At 37.7% G+C, this 20,758-nt stretch overlaps 3 protein-coding genes across 3 annotated transcripts; all 3 read left to right on the top strand.

The window, feature by feature from the left end:
• Positions 1-499: 499 nt before the first annotated feature.
• On the top strand, positions 500-2,326 carry LOC146546478 (granzyme-like protein 1). Its single transcript, XM_085264399.1, has 5 exons — positions 500-634; positions 710-857; positions 936-1,077; positions 1,683-1,952; positions 2,043-2,326. Exons 1-5 carry the CDS (start codon positions 577-579, stop codon positions 2,208-2,210), a joined length of 786 nt encoding a protein of 261 aa, XP_085120525.1. The 5' UTR covers positions 500-576; the 3' UTR covers positions 2,211-2,326.
• Positions 2,327-10,748: 8,422 nt separating this feature from the next.
• On the top strand, positions 10,749-12,020 carry LOC146546477 (duodenase-1-like). Its single transcript, XM_085264502.1, has 5 exons — positions 10,749-10,806; positions 10,984-11,131; positions 11,229-11,361; positions 11,491-11,745; positions 11,856-12,020. The coding sequence occupies exons 1-5, from the start codon at positions 10,749-10,751 to the stop codon at positions 12,018-12,020; spliced, it is 759 nt and encodes a 252-aa protein (XP_085120628.1).
• A 7,370-nt stretch (positions 12,021-19,390) lies between these two features.
• Positions 19,391-20,666, top strand: LOC146546476 (serine protease 1-like). The gene is made up of 5 exons (XM_085264512.1): positions 19,391-19,451; positions 19,538-19,685; positions 19,775-19,901; positions 20,037-20,291; positions 20,402-20,666. The coding sequence occupies exons 1-5, from the start codon at positions 19,391-19,393 to the stop codon at positions 20,564-20,566; spliced, it is 756 nt and encodes a 251-aa protein (XP_085120638.1). The 3' UTR covers positions 20,567-20,666.
• The last annotated feature ends 92 nt before the right edge of the window (positions 20,667-20,758 follow it).

Here is a 20,758-nt window from a genome sequence, read left to right as displayed (position 1 = left end):
TCAATGCAGGAAATGTTGTTCTGGGCACCCACAATCTCAAGAAAGCTGAGAAGACCATGATATATCAAATAAAAAAGAAGTGCAAGCATCCTTCTTACAAGAATGCTAAATCTGGAAATGATATCATGCTTCTCAAAGTGTTCATCAACTCATTTATTACAATATTATATGTTGATATGATATGTATGATATATTTGAAGATCTCAATTCATAAAATTTCAAGACTGTGATTTTATGTATTTTTGTCGTTGTTATTGTTGTCTCCAGCAAAATCAAATAAAGATATTTTTTTCACACAGGGTGATTCTGGGGGTCCTCTGGTATTTGACAAGAAGATGGCACCCATATACAAATGCACACACACACATGCACACACATACACACACATGTGTGCATTTACACTACTTTAACATCTGACATGTGACCGTGAAGGTGTAGCTGGAAAATGTGGTTTCATTGACTCACAGACTCAACATATACGTGTTGATGAAAAGCCACAGAAACATTGCAAGGTGATGCATAAAGCAGACAAACTGTCCCCCTAAACAATGACATTTTACTTGACTTCCACGCATCATGCACGCTCTACAGAAGTGTCTTCTATTCACAGCTGTGACATGCCTCATACAAAATGGTAAGATTGTAAAATATTTTTCTTAAAGTTATGCAAAAACTATATTTCTCTCAGTTTTTCTTCATTTATTTTCAGCACTGGGAAGTGAAATCATAAATGGCAAAAAGGCTGATGAAAAGTTCATGCAGTATATGGCATCAGTACAAAACAACAAAATACACACATGTGGAGGATTCCTTGTCAGTGAAGACTTTGTAATGACTGCTGCGCATTGTGCTGTTAAGTGAGTAACCACCAAAAGCGTGTCACATTCATCTAAATATAAATAATTATTTTGGTTTCTCATTCATTATTCACGTAGGAAGCTTAAATCCTTAAGTGTTGTTCTGGGTACCCATGATCTCAAGAAGGCAAATAAGAAAATGAGATATGGAGTAAAAATGATGTGCAGACACCCTGCCTTCAAGGAAGTTGCAAATGGGAATGACATCATGCTCCTCAAAGTAAGTATTCATCTATTCAGCCTCGGCTTCACAAAGGATATCAGACGTTCTTATGAATCAATCAATAATAAAAATAGTTAATACAGGGAGGAAAGTATAAAATAAAAATAAAAGAATAAATAAAAGAAACATAATTAAAAGAACAACAAAAAACCTAAACATTTTCTGGCACTTTCGGCCAGCATTTACTGTCAAACCACATGATCAATCACCAATTACATGATTTTGTTTAAGCTTCAACCAATCAAAGCACATTTGATTGTAGTATAGGTAAAACCAACAGCAACAATAATAATACATGAAATTACTTCTTGTTCCACAACAAAACAAACAAGCACCTTTTCTTATTTTTGCTGTAACAATAATATACATGTCACGCATTATTAGATATATTAATACATCTAAATACAAAGACGATAATAATAGTATTTTAGAATAATTTGCCTTATGCAAGTCGCTACCCACATTTGTGCATGCACTATCTGTTTGAGAGACATGCAAAGACAAATATTGGAGAACTTTAAATACACACAAATTTGACATCTTCATAACTGATTTCAATTTTAATCATTTATTTTCTGAGGTTTTTGATTTTATCTTTCCAGCTGTCTAAGAAAGTTTCCCTGGGTGGCAAAAAACCAATTAAGCTAATTCCACTTCCAATTCAACAACTAAACCTGAAGGAAAAGAAGATCTGCAGTGTAGCTGGATGGGGGCCCACAGAACCTCGTAAACATCGATCTGGTTATGTTAATGAGCTGCAAGTGTTGGATGTTCCCATCATTAACAAGGACGAGTGTCAGAAGGTGTGGGGACAAATTCCCAAAAATGTTATTTGCGCCGGTGGATACAAAGCAAAGAGTGGAATCTGTCAGGTCTTTTTTTCATGTTTTCTTATCAAAATAGTATAAACATCAAAATTATTGAAAAACAACAAATTAATATTTGATATTTCTTCCTCACAGGGTGATTCTGGTGGGCCTCTCATATGTAACAAGTTGGCTGTTGGCATTGTTTCCTTTAACAACGACAATGGCTGTAACTATCCAGATGTCCCAAACGTCTATACAGACATATCACAATTTCTTCCTTGGATCACAGATATTCTCAAGAAAAAAAAATGCAAAGGGTAAAAAATATTTTAAATTGTGTTATGGGTGTATTGTAAGACTGTTGGGCAAGTGATATGTGAGCTGTGTAAACTGCTTAAATTCAGCAATATCTAACATTAAAGGGCCTTTCAAAAAACTGCTGATGACTCTTTTCAATGTCAAGCTTACACTAGAACATCAGTAACATAGTAGCTTTGAAGTGCGCAAGTTAGTATGATGTAAAAAAACAAACAAAGGTTTGTCATTAGTTGTATTACACAAACTAATTTGTCAGAAAAAGAATAAAGATCCATTGAGAATTCAAAAAGGCTCATAAACAGTAATATCCAGCGCAAATTAATCTCATTTCATTACAATCTGACCGATACTGTAGGAGGAGTGATTCTTATGAAACATGGCCAGACACTTCACCATGGCTAAAACTCCTCAATCCACATCAATCAGAAAAAAGAAAGAAAGAAAAGTGTATAGTTTTGTTTGACATCACAATTGTACATGGCTATTGAGAGGTCGAGTGACTTCACAAAGAAATTTGATAATTCATGAATTAATTTCCTGTATTTAGTAGACTTTTTGCACATTTTATTTTACATCAGTTTATACTGTGCATGCTGTTATTTATGAAAAAGAAACCAAAATCCAAATCCAATTTATTTATATAGCACATTTAAAAACAAAGAGTTTGCCCAAAGTGCTGTACAGAGACAAAGGGGTAAAACACAAGATAAAACCACTGACACCCACATAAACACATAATAACACATAACAAACATATCAACTCACACCAGTCTAAATGCTATCAAAAAAAGGTGTTTTTTCAAAAGAGAAATAAAAATAGGAAATGAATATGCCTGTCTGATATTTAAGGGGACTTATTCCAAAGTTTGGGAGTCATAATTGAAGACGCTTTAGCCTAGATTTTGGAACAACCAAAAGCAGCAGGTTGGCTGATCTAAGGGCCCGTGAAGGAATATAAGGCTGAAGTATCTCGGAAAGGTAAGGGGGAGCATTTAGGCATTTATAAACCAGCGTTAGGACTTTGAAATTAGCCAAGCCAACCACAATTCCCAAGCGGGTTGCATGAAATATTATTAGGCCTAAATGCAATCACTTCCATTTTATCCTCATTGAAGCTTAAAAAGTTCAGAGCCATCCAAGCTCTGACATCTTCAAGGCAGTTCAGAAAGATTTGAATCGAGCCTGGGCCGTTTGGCGCTAAAGGCAAATAAATTTGGCAGTCGTCTGCATAGCAGTGAAAGGATATTTTGTGTTTTCTAAAATAGACCCCAAAGGGAGCACGTACAGTGAAAAAAGAAGAGGGCCAAGGATTGAGCCCTGTGGCACCCCACAAGAAAGAGGGGCTGAGGTGGATTCAAATTTTCAACATTAACACTAAACGTTCTGCCACTCAAATAACGAAGTTATTGAACGAAGCCAATCCAGTGTTACACCTTTGATGCCAACCAGGCGTTCCAAACAAGAGATAAGAATACTGTCGCCAACAGTATTAAACGCTGTAGTTAGATCTAAAAGCACAAGGCTCACGGTCTATACAGACATATCACAATTTCTTCCTTGGATCACAGATATTCTCAAGAAAAAAAAATGCAAAGGGTAAAAAATATTTTCCATGTTATTGTGGGTGTATTGTAAGACTGTTGGGCAAGTGATATGTGAGCTGTGTAAACTGCTTAAATTCTGCAATATCTAACATTAACTGTATCTAACAAAATATCTAACAATATCTAAGCAATATCTAACAAAAACTGCTGATGACTCTTTCATTGTCAAGCTTACAAATAGATCAGTGACATAGTAGCTTTGAAGTGCACAAGTTAGTATCACGTATGAAAAAAGTCAAAGGAGGTTTTCCTGTGGTTCGTTGGTTGTATTACATAAACTGACGAGAACTAATATCCACTGACAAGTCAGAAAGCTCATAAACAGTCATATCCAGGGCAATTTCATCTCATTTTACTAAAGCCTGCCCGATACTGGAAACATGAACAGGCACTTCACCAGGGCACAAACTCCTCAATCCATATCATGAGATAAAAATGTCATCAGAACAAATAAAATTTTAAAAAATGTATAGCTTTGTTTGACATCAGAATTGTACGTGGCTATTGGGAAGTCAAGTGACTTCACAAAATTTTGATAATAGACTAATTTCCTGTATTTAGTAGTCTTTTTTCACATTTTATTTTACATCAGTTTATAGTATTTAGTATTTATTTATTTATTGTCATTGTCAAGAACAATGAAATTGCGTTTGGGGCTTCCATACAACCCAAAAAAAAGAAGAAAATAATAAATACCCCTTAAAACCCAAGTGTACATATTTAACCCAGTGTGACTCCAATGCAATAAGACAATCCTTAGCAATAATGTTCGTAGAAATTCAGACAAAGACCTGAGAAACATGACAAAATACAACAATGCAACCCATTCAATATTATTGTACTGTGAGATATGATATCAGATATGATAGTTATCTATTTAAGAAAGAGGGGGGGGGCAGGAGGGGGAAGAGAATAAAGATATGATGCACCAATGCAGACCAGTTCATTGCTATTAAGAAGTTGGATATGGTTATTGTCCGTGAGAGGGGGGCAGAGAGTTCAGGAGCCTCACAGCCTGTGGATACAGGCTGTTGGCCAGTCTGGATGTTCTGGCCTGTATAGACCTGTACCTTCTCCCTGAGGGCAGCAGATGGAAAAGGTGGCGCGCAGGGTGATGTTGGTCCCGCAGGATACTGTGCACCCTCCTCAGACAGCGAGTGGGGAAGATATTACTGATCTCTGGCAGACTTGTTCCAATAATTCTGCCAGCTTCTTTCACCACCCGCTGGAGTGCTTGCTGATCGGCCTTGGTGCAGCTGGGGAACCACACTAGAAATCCATACGTCAGAACGCTGCTGATGGCACAGTTGTAGAAGTTCAACATCAGAGATCTGGGAATGTGTGCGCTCCGCAGTCTCCTCAGGTAGTAGAGGCGCCGTTGGGCCTTCCGTACAACTGAGGTGATATGGTTGCCCCAGGACAGGTCCTCGGTCACAGTTACCCCCAAGAATTTAAAACTGCTCACCCTCTCCACCGCCTCACTGCCAATGAAGAGAGGCAGATGGTTGTTATGACCCCTCTTCCGGAAATCTACAATGATCTCCTTGGTCTTTTTGGTGTTTAAGACCAAGTTATTGTCGTGGCACCATGACTCTAGTTGTTGCACCTCTGTATAATGTGAATGCTGTTATTTATGAAAAAGAAACCAAAATCCAGACACCAGTTCAATTTCAAATAAAGTATAATGTGTGAATGTGAATATGTGGATATAATGTGTCAATAGTGAGCCTCGTAGTAAACATGACAAAAGTCATTTTGTATACAAATAATCTTTGGAGCCCAAAGTTCAGACGTCAGATTGCTCCACACACTTCATTTCAGATTATTTCTACACTTGGAGGTTTATGATGTCATCGAGAGGAAACATCCCTTATATGGTCATCTCAGGTACACAACTCTGGCCGTCCATAACTAAATCATTTATTTTGTCATTCATGGATGCCACTTGGATGGATGTGAAATTAAATAGTCAGTGCCTTATTTTTTATTATGCTGTTAAAAAAATAAGAGAACCATATAGTCAAACAGCGCTTTATTTTATACACTTCGAGCACTTTATCTACTTCACATCTATGATCTAACCACACAGGTACAGGGAGAACATGCAAACCTCACATATAAGGGTGTAAGGCAGGGTTGGAACAAAGCCCCTTCTTGCTAACCCTTCACTCAAGCACAATGCTACCCTTAAATGGAACAGGTATGGCATGGTGTAATGAAGTTCAGCTCTAAGGTGTGAACAATAACATCTGATGTTGCTTCCTTAAACAGCTAATTTAAGTGACTTCCTAGATGGATCAGTTACCCATTGCTTGAAGAAATATCAGTGCAATGGAGGAAAACACAGTAATAATGAATGAAAACACTGAAAATTGAAACAAAGACATTTTATGGCACCACGATGGCATCCGTTTGCTCTTGCAGTGAGATTTTGGACAATTTAACTCCCATTTTCACCACTAGGGGACAGTGTTTTACCAGAAAGTTTGAGTGATAAACAAGACGTGTGTATTTGGTCTGAGATCAGGGTGGTAAGAGGTTACAGAAGAGCTTACAGAAAGAAGTTTCTGGGTATAAACTGGGGCTTCTCTGTACTGTTTTGTGTTTTTACACAGCCCAGTGATAAACTGCAGGTGTAGATTGATTTCTTCCTCTTAACTAAAGACAGTTACAACAGCATGCATTTAATAAGAAGAAAATAGCTTGGTGGATAGCTTTATACCTTTCAAGGGCAATAAGATGACTGCTTCATTATTGTAAGATGACCACCACCAAAATGAAGCACCTAGATTGTTTTTCTTTCACAGACAATTTACAGCCTTTTATATAAAGGTACTGTTAACATCTTGTTAGTCTACTGTTGCTAATAATTAGATAATTAATTATGACCTCCACACACTCTCTTGCTAATGAAAATATTTGCCATAAAATTCTCAAACTGGTGCATTTTCTCAGTTGAAATGTTTTGTATATTTTTGTGCTCTATTGTGAATAAAATATGGGTAAAATATGAGGTCCTCTCTGCTTGCCTTTCTGCTTTTTTGATTATGTACAACTGTGGTTGTACATCATATATCTGCATTAAAGAACAATGCTTTTTTGTTTTGGGTTTTTTGGTGCAACTGCACATGTAGTAGCATGCATAAAAACCTAGAGAAGGAGACCTAACATGGATTAAAATTAATTAAACAATGCAGTAAAAGTATCAGAGAACAAAAAATCATATAAATGGAGAATTAAATAACTAATAAAATAGAGATAATATCTGTCAGTTGCATCACATTTACCATATTACTATGGTAAATAACATACTGATAGACTGACAACTTTACAATAAATATATAAAATAATAGATAGTTATTATTTTTTCGGGCTTCCAAAATCTGTCTTCTTTGTGCATATCGTGTGGAAATTATATACAAATCTCTGATTCACAAATTTCATTTAGCCTCTTTTAATATTCCTTTCCCATTTAACAAACAACCACACTAACATCTTCACACCAGTCAAAAGTATCACCAGTTAGTCAGGTGTATGCATTTTTCAAATACACACACACACACACACACACACACACACACACACACACACACACACACACACACACACACACACACACACACACACACACACACTGCTGGCAGTCAGGAATTAAGAAATTACTTGCACATGCCACCATAACACATGCAAAAGCAAAGGTGGTAAAACCTGAAGACTGACGCTGTGGTTTCTCTTAGTCATCTAGTTGTAGCAGTGTAAAAGGGAACCAAAAAAAAAGTGGAGCAAAAAAGAAAAACAACAGCTTTGATCTAACAACATTTGCTGAACTCATCACATTCTTGTCAGATAATGCTATGAAAGTGTTTCAAGCTTTGCAGACCATGGTATAAGACACCTTATCTTATATCACGCAATCATCACCATGCTCTTCCTGCCTGAAGCAGTTCATCCAGGTCACCAAACAAACAAAGTATTTCCAGAATGTTTGTCTTGGCCCATCACATTAGAGGCCCATAATACAAGGTTTATAATGTGAGGTAGTGTAAAACTTCATTAACCAGAACATCAAACTAAGGTTTCTCTGACAGATTACTAGAAATCTAGGACATAGTTGGAGTGGTGACATCCATCTAGAGCGCTTTCTCTCACAATGTCACCAATATCATCTGGCTGAGAGTGAGAGTGCTACAGCATGTAAATAATGCCATCATCCACCCCCTACAAGAGCCTGGTAAGCAAACTGAAGGGGGTCATGAACATTTTCCACTTGTGAACTGATGAGAGCCAATCTCTCCAGTGGCTTTGTGACATGTGAGGTCAACACAAAGTCACTCTGAAGTCAGTAAAGTCAGAAGAGGTGGCTCTCTTTCATACTAGCACCAACTACTGGAGTAAGAAATGTTAAATCTTTAAATTTACTTAGAACATAACATATAAACATGTAAATATATTACAGTTTTTCTCAAATGTTAAAACACAAAAGCCAATCCTGTAACCCAAATGACCAGTAGTCTAAACACATTTACTAAATGTAGCCACCATATTCCAGTACCATAAACACATGTCACATGAAGACACAAGTCACAAAACACAACCCTCTGTACTCATAAATCTAAACACATTTTTCCTTGCTAAAACACATGTTGCAAAACAACTCTGCTCATATCCTCAAATGAAAGCCCATGTGATGCAAAATGCTTGCCACAGTCACCAATCTTTGAACACAGGGAACACACCTGGCGTCATTCACTACACACAATGACTCAAAATTGAAGACACTTGTTGCTAATGCTGTACCCACATGTAAAAGCAAGTTCAGAGTGCACAGTATGCTGAAGATTCCAAACAAACACAATGGATGAAGGCAGAGTCAGGGGAAGAGGAATTTGATGCAGAGGAGGGAGAAGAGCTGGCCCTGGAAGAAGAGGAGCAGGCCAATGAGGAAGAGGAGTTCAAATGAGAGGAGGAAGAGGAGCGACCAACGAGGAAGAGGAGAAGGCCAACATGGGAGAGGAGAAGGTCCAGGAGGGAGAGCAAGACAACCTCGCACCATCATTACGGACGAGATGCGAGCAACAGCTCAGCGACATGATGCCGCACAGTGATTGTGGTGTGTGTGTGGTGTGAATGACGTAAAAAAACTTCACACCCTGTTCATGTTTTCAAGATTACTGTTGTGTGCAATAGGTTCTGTTTTTGCATTGAGTTGTGTTACAGTAGTGTACGTACATGCAGGATTTTCTATAGATTTATACTACTCATATGAAACTCACAAATCTAAATGCCTAATCCTCTGCAGAGATCTACGACGATCCGTTACTGTATAGTTTCTAAAATATGCATTGGCAGTTATGAAACAAAGAACCTTCTCACAAATTGAGCATTGTGTTTTCAATTGTTTTGCTGTAGTGTGTAATGCTGTGTATAGTGTTTACAGTTTTGACAGCTTCGAGCTGCTCTCTTGGTGTGGGAGTTTGAGTTTTGCAGTGGGAAGGTGTGGTTGTGTTTATGTAGCTTTAGAGAAGGGTGTTGTGTTTGGACATTGGGGGACCTGGTGGTAACGTTTGTGACATGTGTTTTAGCATTTGAGAAAAACTGTAAGGTGTGCCCCCTTACTACTATTTAGTAGTAAGCTTATATTTTAATATTTCACTTTCATCACTGTGATATTGAGAACATTGACGTTCTACATGAAATTTGTTATCTGTGGTTTCTGTGGTTCAGTTATACTTCGTCACAGTGAATGTAAAGTTTTTCAGTGACCTTTGAGCTACATAAAAAAAATAGCTATGTGCCCTTTGTGTTATTCATTTATGAATTGTTGATCAGCAGTATCCAAAAGGGTATAAGGTTTCGAAAACAGTGTTCAAAAGCTGAGATTAAAAAAATAGAACTGCAGCTGTACCGCTCTTATATCTGTGGGTTTAAAACTGTCACCATCTAATCTGATATCTAAGTTTGCCTGGAAAAGAGGGCACGAAAAGCTTGTCTTACAAGAAGTGATACTACAGGTGTAGTCACCTCAGAATAGCTTTACTGTGATTGCAGTGCAAGTGTGCATTAAAAAAAAGATATCTTTCCATTTGACATTCATGCCCGTGAGTTCAGAATCTTTGCAATGCCAGAACTTACATCATTGTAACAGTAATGTGATTACTGAATTTAGTGAATTACTGAATTTAATATAATAGCACGCTGCATGCCAAATACGCTTGGGCAAGTTACTAGACCCAAGTTACTCTCAGATGTATGCAGAGTGTAAACAGCACTTGAGCATAGAAAAAAAAGTGCCTGTATGAATGAATGGGTGAATGTGGTATGTTGTTTAAAGTGCTGTGAGTGCTTCAAACAACATACCTCAAGTAGAGGAGAAAAGTGCCGCGTGAGAACCAGTCCAGGAACTATTCAACATTTACATTAGTGCGTTGCTTAAAAATGTTATGTGATTAACCGTAACTTACTTTGGGGAACACATTACATTCAGCAATATCAATGACATATAAACCACTCATAAAACACTTACTTACAAACAGTGAAGAGAAGCAGGTCTACAGTAGCCTAGTAAGAACGAAGTAAGGCAAGAAAAGGAAAGAAAGTAATTCAGAGAGAACAACCAATCGATCATTCTGACAGACTTTGGTTTTTATAAAAGAATTAAAATGTCTGTTTTTACTGATTAAATCGATCTGACTTGATTAGTGATTATAGAAGAAGAGGAGGTCTAAAAAGACACAGAATGTGGTTAAGACTGGCGAGGTACTGTGCAGTTATGATAAGCACGATAACACCAAGGTTCCAAATGAAGGGCACACATACACCGAATAAAGGATGTGGTTATAAGTCAAAATAAGAACGATGATAATCATACTTGACAACACAGCAAACTGCTGTATAAAAGGGTCTCCTTGACACCCCCGGAGGCTGTTTCAGTGGCAACATGGAAAGTCTGCATGCATTTCTGCTGGTCTATGTTCTGACATGTCTGGGACAACTAGGTAAGAATGACATTAATATTATTCTCTGCCCATTATCACTATCCCTGCTATTGACAAAATATGTGAAAGAGAAACTATGTATATACACAGAGAAAGTGTGTCATTTGAGAGTCATAAGAGCGTGTTAATGTGACATTTACAGTGTTTTGGCTTACTTTATTTTCCATTTTTTTGCAGGATATGGAACTGACATCATACATGGTAAAAAAGCGCCAGATAAATCAATGTTGTATATGGCTTCTGTACAGAGCAGCAAGGGTCATGTATGTGGAGGATTTCTTGTCACTGAGGACTTTGTTGTAACCGCTGCACACTGTGACACTGTGTAAGTAATATGTTTTCTTGTGAGGCAGTCTCTGATGCGCACCATTAAAATAGTTTTCTTAAACATATTCACCACATCTCAATGATTACTTGTTCAGGAACATCACACATGTTGTTATTGGCAACCACAATCTCCAGCAGGGCAGTGATATAAAAATAATCGTCGAAAGGAAATTCAAACCCAGCAATTTTAATGATGTTTGGCTGGGTGAGGACATCATGCTCCTTAAAGTAAGTATATATTTACACAAACAACCATTACAGGTGATGTAATTTATGGTTTATTTATTTAGATTACATAAATACTACAAATGTACTAGACATCGACATTTCTAATTCAATGCTGTTGTGTGTCTACAGCTGTCTAGGAAAGCTCAACTAGGCTGCAAAGTACAAATAATTCAACTTCCATGTGCTGAAATAACCTTGGAAGAAAATCAAATTTGTCAAGTGGCTGGATGGGGAAAAACTAAAAATGATGGCTCAGTTGTCGATGACCTGAGAGTGGTGAACGTGTCCGTCATTAACCCAGAAGTCTGTAGGGAACAATGGCCCGGTCTTCCTGTTAATGTTATCTGTGCAGGTGGATACGGCACAGACAAAGGATTCTGTCAGGTATGGCTTCTGTCCTTTCATTGTCTATGTCTACTTGTTTCCTGTTGACAAATAGCTGAACAACCTAAATTAAATATGAAATGAAAACTGAAAATCCTCCTTCCTCACAGGGTGATTCTGGTGGTCCTCTGGTGTGCAACGGTTTAGCTGTTGGTATTGTTTCTTTCAACAAATATCACAACTGTAACTACCCAGATGTGCCCAATGTCTATACGGACATCTCAAAATATCTTCAATGGATCAACAAAGTTCTGGCAACTACAAAACCTTCCTAAAAATGTATTTTTGCATTACTACAGTAGAAGCAAAAATAAACATTTTGCTCTCTGTCATGATCTCTGGGTTTTTAGCTTTGTTTTTTATTTCTATTTACTCGTGTTCTAGAGTCGTTAGCCCTTGAATTGTTGTATTTTAGATCTGTTTTGTTTCATATTTATTGTACCGCCAGTGTTTCCTCAGTCTTAACCACCCTGCTTTACTCTAATTTAGTAGAAATTTTAGGGATCTATACTTTATTTATTTATTTCTCTGGCAACATTTTACTCTTTATTGTGCATTTTTACACACATTTCTGTACTTTCTTCTTTCTATTCCATACAGGCTTGTTACTTTATGTTTAAGATATTTGAGGGGAGTTTTTATTTCACATCGCTATCCTCCTTTCAACATCAAACTGATCTGAGATTATCCAATAACACATAAAGGACAATCCTACTGGTGCTTATCGCATACAAAGATGAAAGGTGCAAAAGCATCATTTATGTGTCATTCATAGCACTATACTCAGGGGTTAAAGAAGGCATTGACAGTGAAACTGGTGCTTCAGCCGTTTCTAGGTCATAGCAGGGTTAAGTCTGGCTGGTTCATGATTAGTATTTAATATTCTAACCAATTTCCTGTTTCCTGAGGGCTTGGAAGATGTTTGGGTCTTCCTCTGGACCTTGCCAAAGTGGTGACATACCAGAGTAAATTGTACTAATTTGTTTAAACTGATAATCTGCTTGTTTAGAAATGGCTCAATTAGTTTCTTGGACATTGTTATGAGGACCTAGCAAGAATAGCTCTGCACCTTGTCAAATTAAGACATTGTAGAGCCTTCACCACCACTTATTAAAAGATTTAAGTGAGGGTATGTATATATTTAAGCCTCTATATAACAATTTCACTCTAAGTGGATTAGAGAAACTCCACAATGCATTCAAAATTGTACACCAAAATCTGGTTTCCAAAATTCATAAAAGTTGTACAATCATTTCACCTTAAAAAGAAAAAAAAAAGAAAGAAAGTTCAAAGAAATGATTAAAAGCCCAAAATTACTATGGCATTCATACCCATGATGATTATATGCAAACTAATGATCACAACTTCATTTCCAGCTCAGCTGTCACATGAACAATCTGCAAAGATTTTGTTTACCCCACTTGCAGACTTTCAACACTTCACATGGGTGGCTTGATCTGGAAAGATGGAACCGCGGTGTGATATATGCAGACATTTCAGTTTCAGAACTGTTACAAACCTAAATTCATACTGTGTGAACTGACAACTTATTTCAAATTGTTTCTGAATCTTTACTTGAAGGGAACTTGTAACTATTAATAAAGATGTAACAATTCATTTTATTCGTAATTGATTTTTGGAGACAGCTGAAGCTAAGTATGTGTGTGTCTCCTCAGCTTTATCAGATAACAGCTAATAACAGGCCTTCTATAGTATTGGTGTGTAAAAAGAGTGAGATAATCTAAGGAACTTGGAAAGACATCCAGTACTTCTTTTTCCATTTCTTGAAGATGTTTCAGCTTTCATCCAAGAGCCTTCTTCAGTTCCATCTTAAATTCAGAAGAAGACTCTTGGATAAAAGGTGAATCAGAAATCTAAAGAAGTTCAGTCACTTTCTTTCCAAGTTCCTCAAACTACCATGACCTGGGTGACTGAGATCCTTCCCAGTTTGATAGTACTCTCTCTTCAGCTTTAAAATTAAATTAACTACCCAAGCGTTCTATAATATTGCATTATTAAGATAAGATTATTCAGTCCCAGATTTGGAAAATATATGGTTAAAAATTAATTTAAACACATTTATATGGCACATTTATATTTATATTTTTATATTTTAAAAAATAGCTTAAGTAAATACAATGGTGTGTAGTTCAATAAAATAGAATGCTGGCAAAAATGAATGGAAGATATATCCACAGTACATTCATAGAAATGTTTGCAGTGGATGAAACCACGGTGATGATGAATATCAAGCTGTTTTAGAATTATAACATTTGCAGCATTTTTAGAACATATTTTGATTGCTGATGTTTTATAATCGTAAGTAATCATTGTATATCACTGTTTGCCTGCTGAAGGCAGTTGTTTGTAATCAGATTTGTAAAAATCAACTAAACTATTCACCAGTAGAGGACAGTGTCTTACCAGAACATTTTACTACAGCTGTGCGTACAGTAAAAAAAAACAAACAAGAAAATTCAGCATTTTGGTCGGACATCATGGTGGCGTAGTGTTTAGCATTACTGTCTTACTAAAAGAAGCTTTTTTTTTTCTTTTTTTTTTGCGCCTGTCCCGTTTGGCTCTTTTGCCATCAGAATTGTTGTCTAAAGGCAAAGAAAGATGCCCAACGGATTTACTTTACCAAACTGACCATCCCAGCCTTGCCGTAATGGTCCATTTGATTCACCTTTTATTGTTTATTTTATTTTCACTTACTGAATACGGGACAGACTTGACTGGGGGAAAGAAGGGGAGAAAGAAAGAGGGAAAGAGAAACAGCTGAGAAGAGGGACGGGGGAGAAGGGCAAAAGACAAAAACCAACAGAATGAGCAGAGAAAAAAAAAATGCATATATCAATCACCTGGATCACCTGCTGAGAAAGAAAAAAGAAAACAAGCAGAAGAGAACAAGAGTAATAGAATAAACAACATCACAATGATATATGGGAATATGACAGTAAATACTAAATATTAAACATTATTGTGCAGCACATAAGATCAACAGAACACAGTGTGCTTTGAGGTAGGAGCCAAAAAGGGTGTAGTTTGTGGGTGTGATCACCCGTGTGTACACCTGTGAGCATGGACGCGCTTGTTTTTTTTTTTTTCACAGCCCCGTCCTCCAGGGCATGAAGCAGAGTCCCAGATGAGGGCTCACTCAGCAGCCGCGGAGCAGAAGCCAGGGGGAGTTGCAGTGACGCGCCCGTGAGCTCCGCCGGCAGCCAGCCGTGCCTGAGTGACCGAGCCCCAGGCCGAGAGGCCGTGGGCACCCCACCTCCGAAGTGGCCCGAGCGAGCCCCAGGCTCCAGGCCCCGATAAGCGGCCGCCAAGGAGTGAGCCGGTGTGTACCTGGACGCCCATCCCCAGACACAAAGAACCACCAACGCACCGATGTCTGAGGGAGTCCGCCACTGGCAGGGGAAGTGGTGGTAGGGGGAGATAGGCCTCCAAACTTTGGAGGGCCTGAGATGTCCCCAGAGAGGTGGCGCCTGACACCCAACCTGACATATAGACACAGACATACAGGCACACACATATACAAACATCCATTCCCACCCTCATGCTCTAATATGCACTTACTCCACACTCAACCAACGTGGAGACAGACATAAAGAGACGCTGTACACACGATCACACTCCCCAAGCGTACTCTACAAACCGGGTCTAGGTACCCTTGCCCCTGGAGGGGGAACTGCACCCAGACCCAGGTGGTGTTACCCTTTTCCCTGCGGTGGGGGGAGGCAGACCGCCCTGACTCCGCAGCAGCAGGAAGGCCCCACACTCCAGACCGCAGTCGGACGGCCAACTCCTCCTCCTAGCCCCCCCGCTCCAGCAGGTCGCAGAGAATGGGGGTGAGAGAAGAAGCTTTATTTTTTAAGGTTCCTGGTTGGCTGGGGTCTTTCTTTGCAGTTTTGCATGTTCTCCCACAGTTCAGAGACACGGTTATTAGGTTAAGTAACAAACTGTAGCTGTACAGTAAGCAAACAGTCTCTCTGCCAGCCTTGCAAGAGACTGATGACCTGTTCAGGGTATCTTGTCTATCAACCTCTAACAGACATGACAGGCTACAGCCATGTAACTCTTGATAAAGTTTGATAAACTTTTAAGAAAAAACTTGAAAAGACAGCAAAATTCAACAACAATATTTTATTGAAACATATTTTAAATCTAAAAATGCAGTTTAACCAGCCACAGCTTATTCTCATTGTAGATGAACATCTACACAGGTGTTACTCCTTCAATTGTTCAACTCCTTCAATTCTGGCAGCCAGGAGATTCTTTCCTAGGTGTATTGCCCTAGATGACATGAGATGTGATGTGGATGAGAACCTGTGGCCAAATGGAGAAGACCGAGTAGATTAGCATTACTATTGTATGTGTATCAGTGGATGGTGTGTATACAAATTCTTGTATTTTGGGATTTCTTAGTGCAAAAAGATAAAAATACATAAACAAATATTAACGAATTCTGCATGATGTCTGATTCATTCCAGTAACATATATTGAAATTATAAACAGAGATGTGTCCTTGTTTTACACAAGAAAACACTGTAATGCTACATGTTGTTAGTGTTTTTTAGGTCATTGTTCTGTGGGTGACAAAGTGTGTTTGTCGGCTGTCAACCTTTGCTAGTGTTCTGGAAGAATGAGTTTATGTGAGACCTGAATGAAGTGTTTTGGTAGTTGTAGTGCATTTTGAATGTGAAATGAACTGCTTTGCCAAGCTGACGGTCAGTTAGGAGGATTGTGTGAAGAGTTTTGCAAAAGTGACCTAAGTATTGGGACATGTGTCCTAGCGGCTGTAAAAAACTGTAATGGAAAAATGTAATGGCAGTAGTTATGAGTAACCTACTATTTGTTCATTTTTGTTCAGCCAATGTAAATGCACTAATTCTATACTTTGAGAATACTGATTGCTCTAACAGAATCTGGTAACTGTGAGATGTGTTTCTGTGGTTTAGTCATAGTGTATCAGAAGTGACAAAACTGTTTCAGTGAGCTCATAAGTATCCGTGATCTAAGAATGATAGAATTTCTTTTCTATTATGCATTAGAAAAGTCATCTTCAATTGATGCTTTACTGTAGTGTTCGTCAAGGTGAAGGATGGGTTGTAAAAGAAATGTTAAAAAGACAAGAGATGTTTTTTTAAAAACGTTTTTTGGTTGTACTGCTACTCTATTTCTGAGTTTTTAACTTTCAGTTTCTTATATATATATATATAGTGTTAGTTTCAGTGACTGTGACAAATTTATAACATTTGTGGTATGTCAGGAGGTCTCGGTATGTAGAAAAAAAAGCCATATAACAGAAACTCTTTTTGCCATTAGGCTGACTGTTAATATGAAACCAATGACGTGCAGTAATGAGTGGAAATAGCTTTTCAGTTAGCAGCTGTTAGAAGTGACCTTAATAGTAAATAAAATAATGATAACTGGCATACTCTGCTGGTGCCATTGCTTCTAAGTTTGTGGAACTGGATGACGTTTGCTTTTAGTTTATGAATTACTCAATGTAGCTACACTAACCACTGACTTTTTAAAGCAGGAAATGTGTCACTTTAGATTGCATTGGGTTTTTTTTTTTTTACTTTGACTGGAAGACCACTGATTCTGATACCCACGCTGAAGATGAAAACTGGTTTCTGTGGTTCATTAAGGAATTTGAAGAAATGCTGTTGCACTACCAAAACTCTAAATAACAGAAAGATGACAAATGATATAGAGCAAGGTTTTACTTGCTTAACTTGTTTAACTTCACAAACAGTGAGGATGAACATATTCATAAGAGCTTGAAAGATGAGTCCACTTCTTAATCATTTTATATTGATTAGGAAGTAGATGGTGCTCAACTAAGTGATAGAAAATCTCCATCATGTTGCTGCACATATCAAAGAGTTCATCTCCCTCAGAAAATAGAGCTTGCTCATCTTCTCTATTGCAGTCTGCATTTTTCTTGGATCAACCTCTTGTCCCGGTAAGGATGCGGGTCATGTTGTTGTCCTCTTCTGTCGAAATTGAAACACCATCTATGTTCTTATACACATTTAAAATGAGATTCTTTTTAGACCATTCCACAAGACTACTTGAATCATGTCATTACGCAGTGAATAATTTTACTTGAATGGCATTACCTTGGCCAGCTGTGAGAAATATTGGAGTAATATATCAACACACCACACACAACAAGCGTACTTTTTGTCAATTTTTGACTAATAAACCATTAATTTGGCCTTGAAGACCTTGGGGGACCTAAGTCAAATTTTAATGTGTCGCTAAGATGACCCCACTCTACACCAGTATTGGCGGCAGCATACTGCAATATTCTGGCAAAAATAGAACGAATCCTTTTTTCATGAGAACGTGTCAATATTTGTGTATGCACATGTTCTTCTACTAACTTTTGCAACAGTTCCATAATCATGACTATAGGCACAGTTTAAATTATAATCTTATCTCCGGTTCTTGCAGTTCATAGTTTGATGCAAAATATCACTGTGTCAAGTGTTCCTACGGCAAAGAAGCCTTGCATCTGCCTTCTTTACTTGTTAGATTAAATAAACTACAACTCTCGCAATGTGTGTGAACCATTTTCATAAAAATCTGAGACATTATAGTCCAAATAAACTGAAATTAAAAACAAATAAATATAACTATTTCTGAATTCAGTTAACCAATTACATTAGTATTCAACTCTAAGGTGAATTGGACCTGACAGTCCTTGAGGAAGATGGGAATAATTGAGTCCTAACTGTCAAGTATTACTGGAATTAAGCCAGAAGCCAAATGATACAAACTGTGTTTACAAACCAGGCCTTAAATCTAACAAATACAGAATATGGACATGATAGGTCAGTGAGCTACAGCCATAACTATAAAAGAAATACTGATACTGATCTGGTAATAATGTTGCTTCTGTCTAAAATAGAAATAGATATTTGCTACAGCAGTAGCTTATTAATTACTTGGTCTATTTATTATATTGACATTATCCAAATAATGTCAACATTACAAGTTAAGTGTTAATTACAAGCAATTAGTCGCATCTTACAACACAAGGCTAACAGACTGTGGGGTGGCTGTGGCTCACTAGGTAGAGCAGGTCACCTGCTAATTGGAAGGTTAGTGGTTCAACCCCTGTATGATCCAGTCTACTTACCAAATATCCTGGGCAAGATACTAACTTGATACAGCCACTCGTGAGTGAATGTTAGATAGAAAGCACGAAAAGCATGGGGGAAAAAAATGTCCTTGCATAGAACAAAAGCTATTTGATTTGTATCTACAGAAGAGCAGAAGGTCCGTATAATAATACTGAAAGCACCAAATCAAGTGTCAAATCCCAAACTCATACTAAAAGTGAATGCAAAACGGTGTCATAAGTAAGAAAATAAAGAATAAATAATGTCAGAATAATAAACCTTCTCATAACACTCATAATACAATCTGTTTCAGACTGCTGAGGTAAAGTAATTAGGACGAACTAGATCATGCAAGGATAATACAAATGCAGAACTTGCACGCTTACTTGAGCAAAGGATGTGGTTAGAAGTCAAAACACAAAAGATTGTGCTGATACATGCCAACAGTGGAAACTAGCCGTATAAAAGGGTCATCTTGACACACCTACAATTACAAATTAACTGCCATGATGCAAGGTCTGCAAAACATTCTGCTCATCTATGTTCTGAGATGTCTCGGACAAATTGGTAAGAATCACAATCCTTGGTTGTTTTTCAGTGATCATTTAATGGAGCATCAGCCTAATTTTGACGTTTTTTTTTTTTTGTTGTAGTACATGGTAGTGACATCATAAATGGGAAAAAGGCCCCAGAGAACTCAATGCAGTATGTGGTCTCAGTGCAGAACATTGATGGCCATATATGTGGAGGTTTTCTTGTCACTGAAGACTTTGTGGTAACTGCTGCACACTGTGACGTTGAGTAAGTAATCAGTCTTCTCGTGATGACCTCTTTGACTCGTGTAACTACATCAATTTAATTGATGGCTCTTAATGATTGTCTTCCTTCAGAAACCCCACACATGTTGTCCTTGGCAGCCACAATATCAAGAAGGGTTATCAAATAAATATTGAAAAAAAATTTAAGCCCCCCTCTTACTCTAACATTTGGTGGGGTAATGACATCATGCTCCTTAAAGTAAGTATGTATTCATACAATCAACACTTTCAAATGCCATAATTGTTGATTTAATGATTTCAATTCTAATAACACTGCTAATATGTTATGGAATTAAGAATTTGGGATTTTTTTCTTTCTAATGTGTTTCTCCAGCTGTCTAGGAAAGCTCGGCTCGGATGCAAAGTACAAATAATTCAACTTCCGTGTGCTGAAATGAACGTAAAAGCAGATCAAGTGTGCCAGGTGGCTGGTTGGGGAAGAAATAGAACTGGGGGTGAAAATATTGATGACCTGAGAGTGGTGAGCGTGTCCGTCATCAACCAATATGTATGTAGGGAACAATGGCCCGGTCTTTCTGCCAGTGTTATCTGTGCAGGTGGATACGGCACAGACAAAGGATTCTGTCAGGTATGGCTTCTGTTCTTTCATTGAATGTGTATGCTTGTTTCTTGTTGACAATTACCCAAACAACCTAAATTAAATATGAAATGGATATTTTCCCTATTTCTTCCTGACAGGGTGATTCTGGTGGTCCTCTGGTGTGCAACGGGTTAGTTGTTGGTCTTGCTTCTTTCAACAAAAATTACAACTGTGCTTATCCAGATGTACCCAATATCTACACAGACATCTCCAAACACCTTAAGTGGATCAATTGGATTCTGCTAACTGCAACATCTTCCTAAAAATGTGTTTTTGTGTTGCTACTGTAGAAGCAAAAGATAAATGAATAAAAATATAATGGCTGTCTGTCATTACCAGTGTGACAAAATATCAATAAAAATCTATCCCAAATTTTCTGTCTAATTTCCTTTTGTAATAGTCTTAGTTTACAAAACAATAAGAAACAAGAATACTGTAGAGGTCATTTTTGTCTC

Source organism: Mchenga conophoros, linkage group LG23 (assembly GCF_057382185.1).
Source record: "Mchenga conophoros isolate Kocher_MC1m ecotype Shallow Benthic linkage group LG23, M_conophoros_male_GT1.1, whole genome shotgun sequence".
NCBI lineage: Eukaryota > Metazoa > Chordata > Actinopteri > Cichliformes > Cichlidae > Mchenga > Mchenga conophoros.
This window is presented reverse-complemented; position numbering and strand designations above follow the sequence as displayed.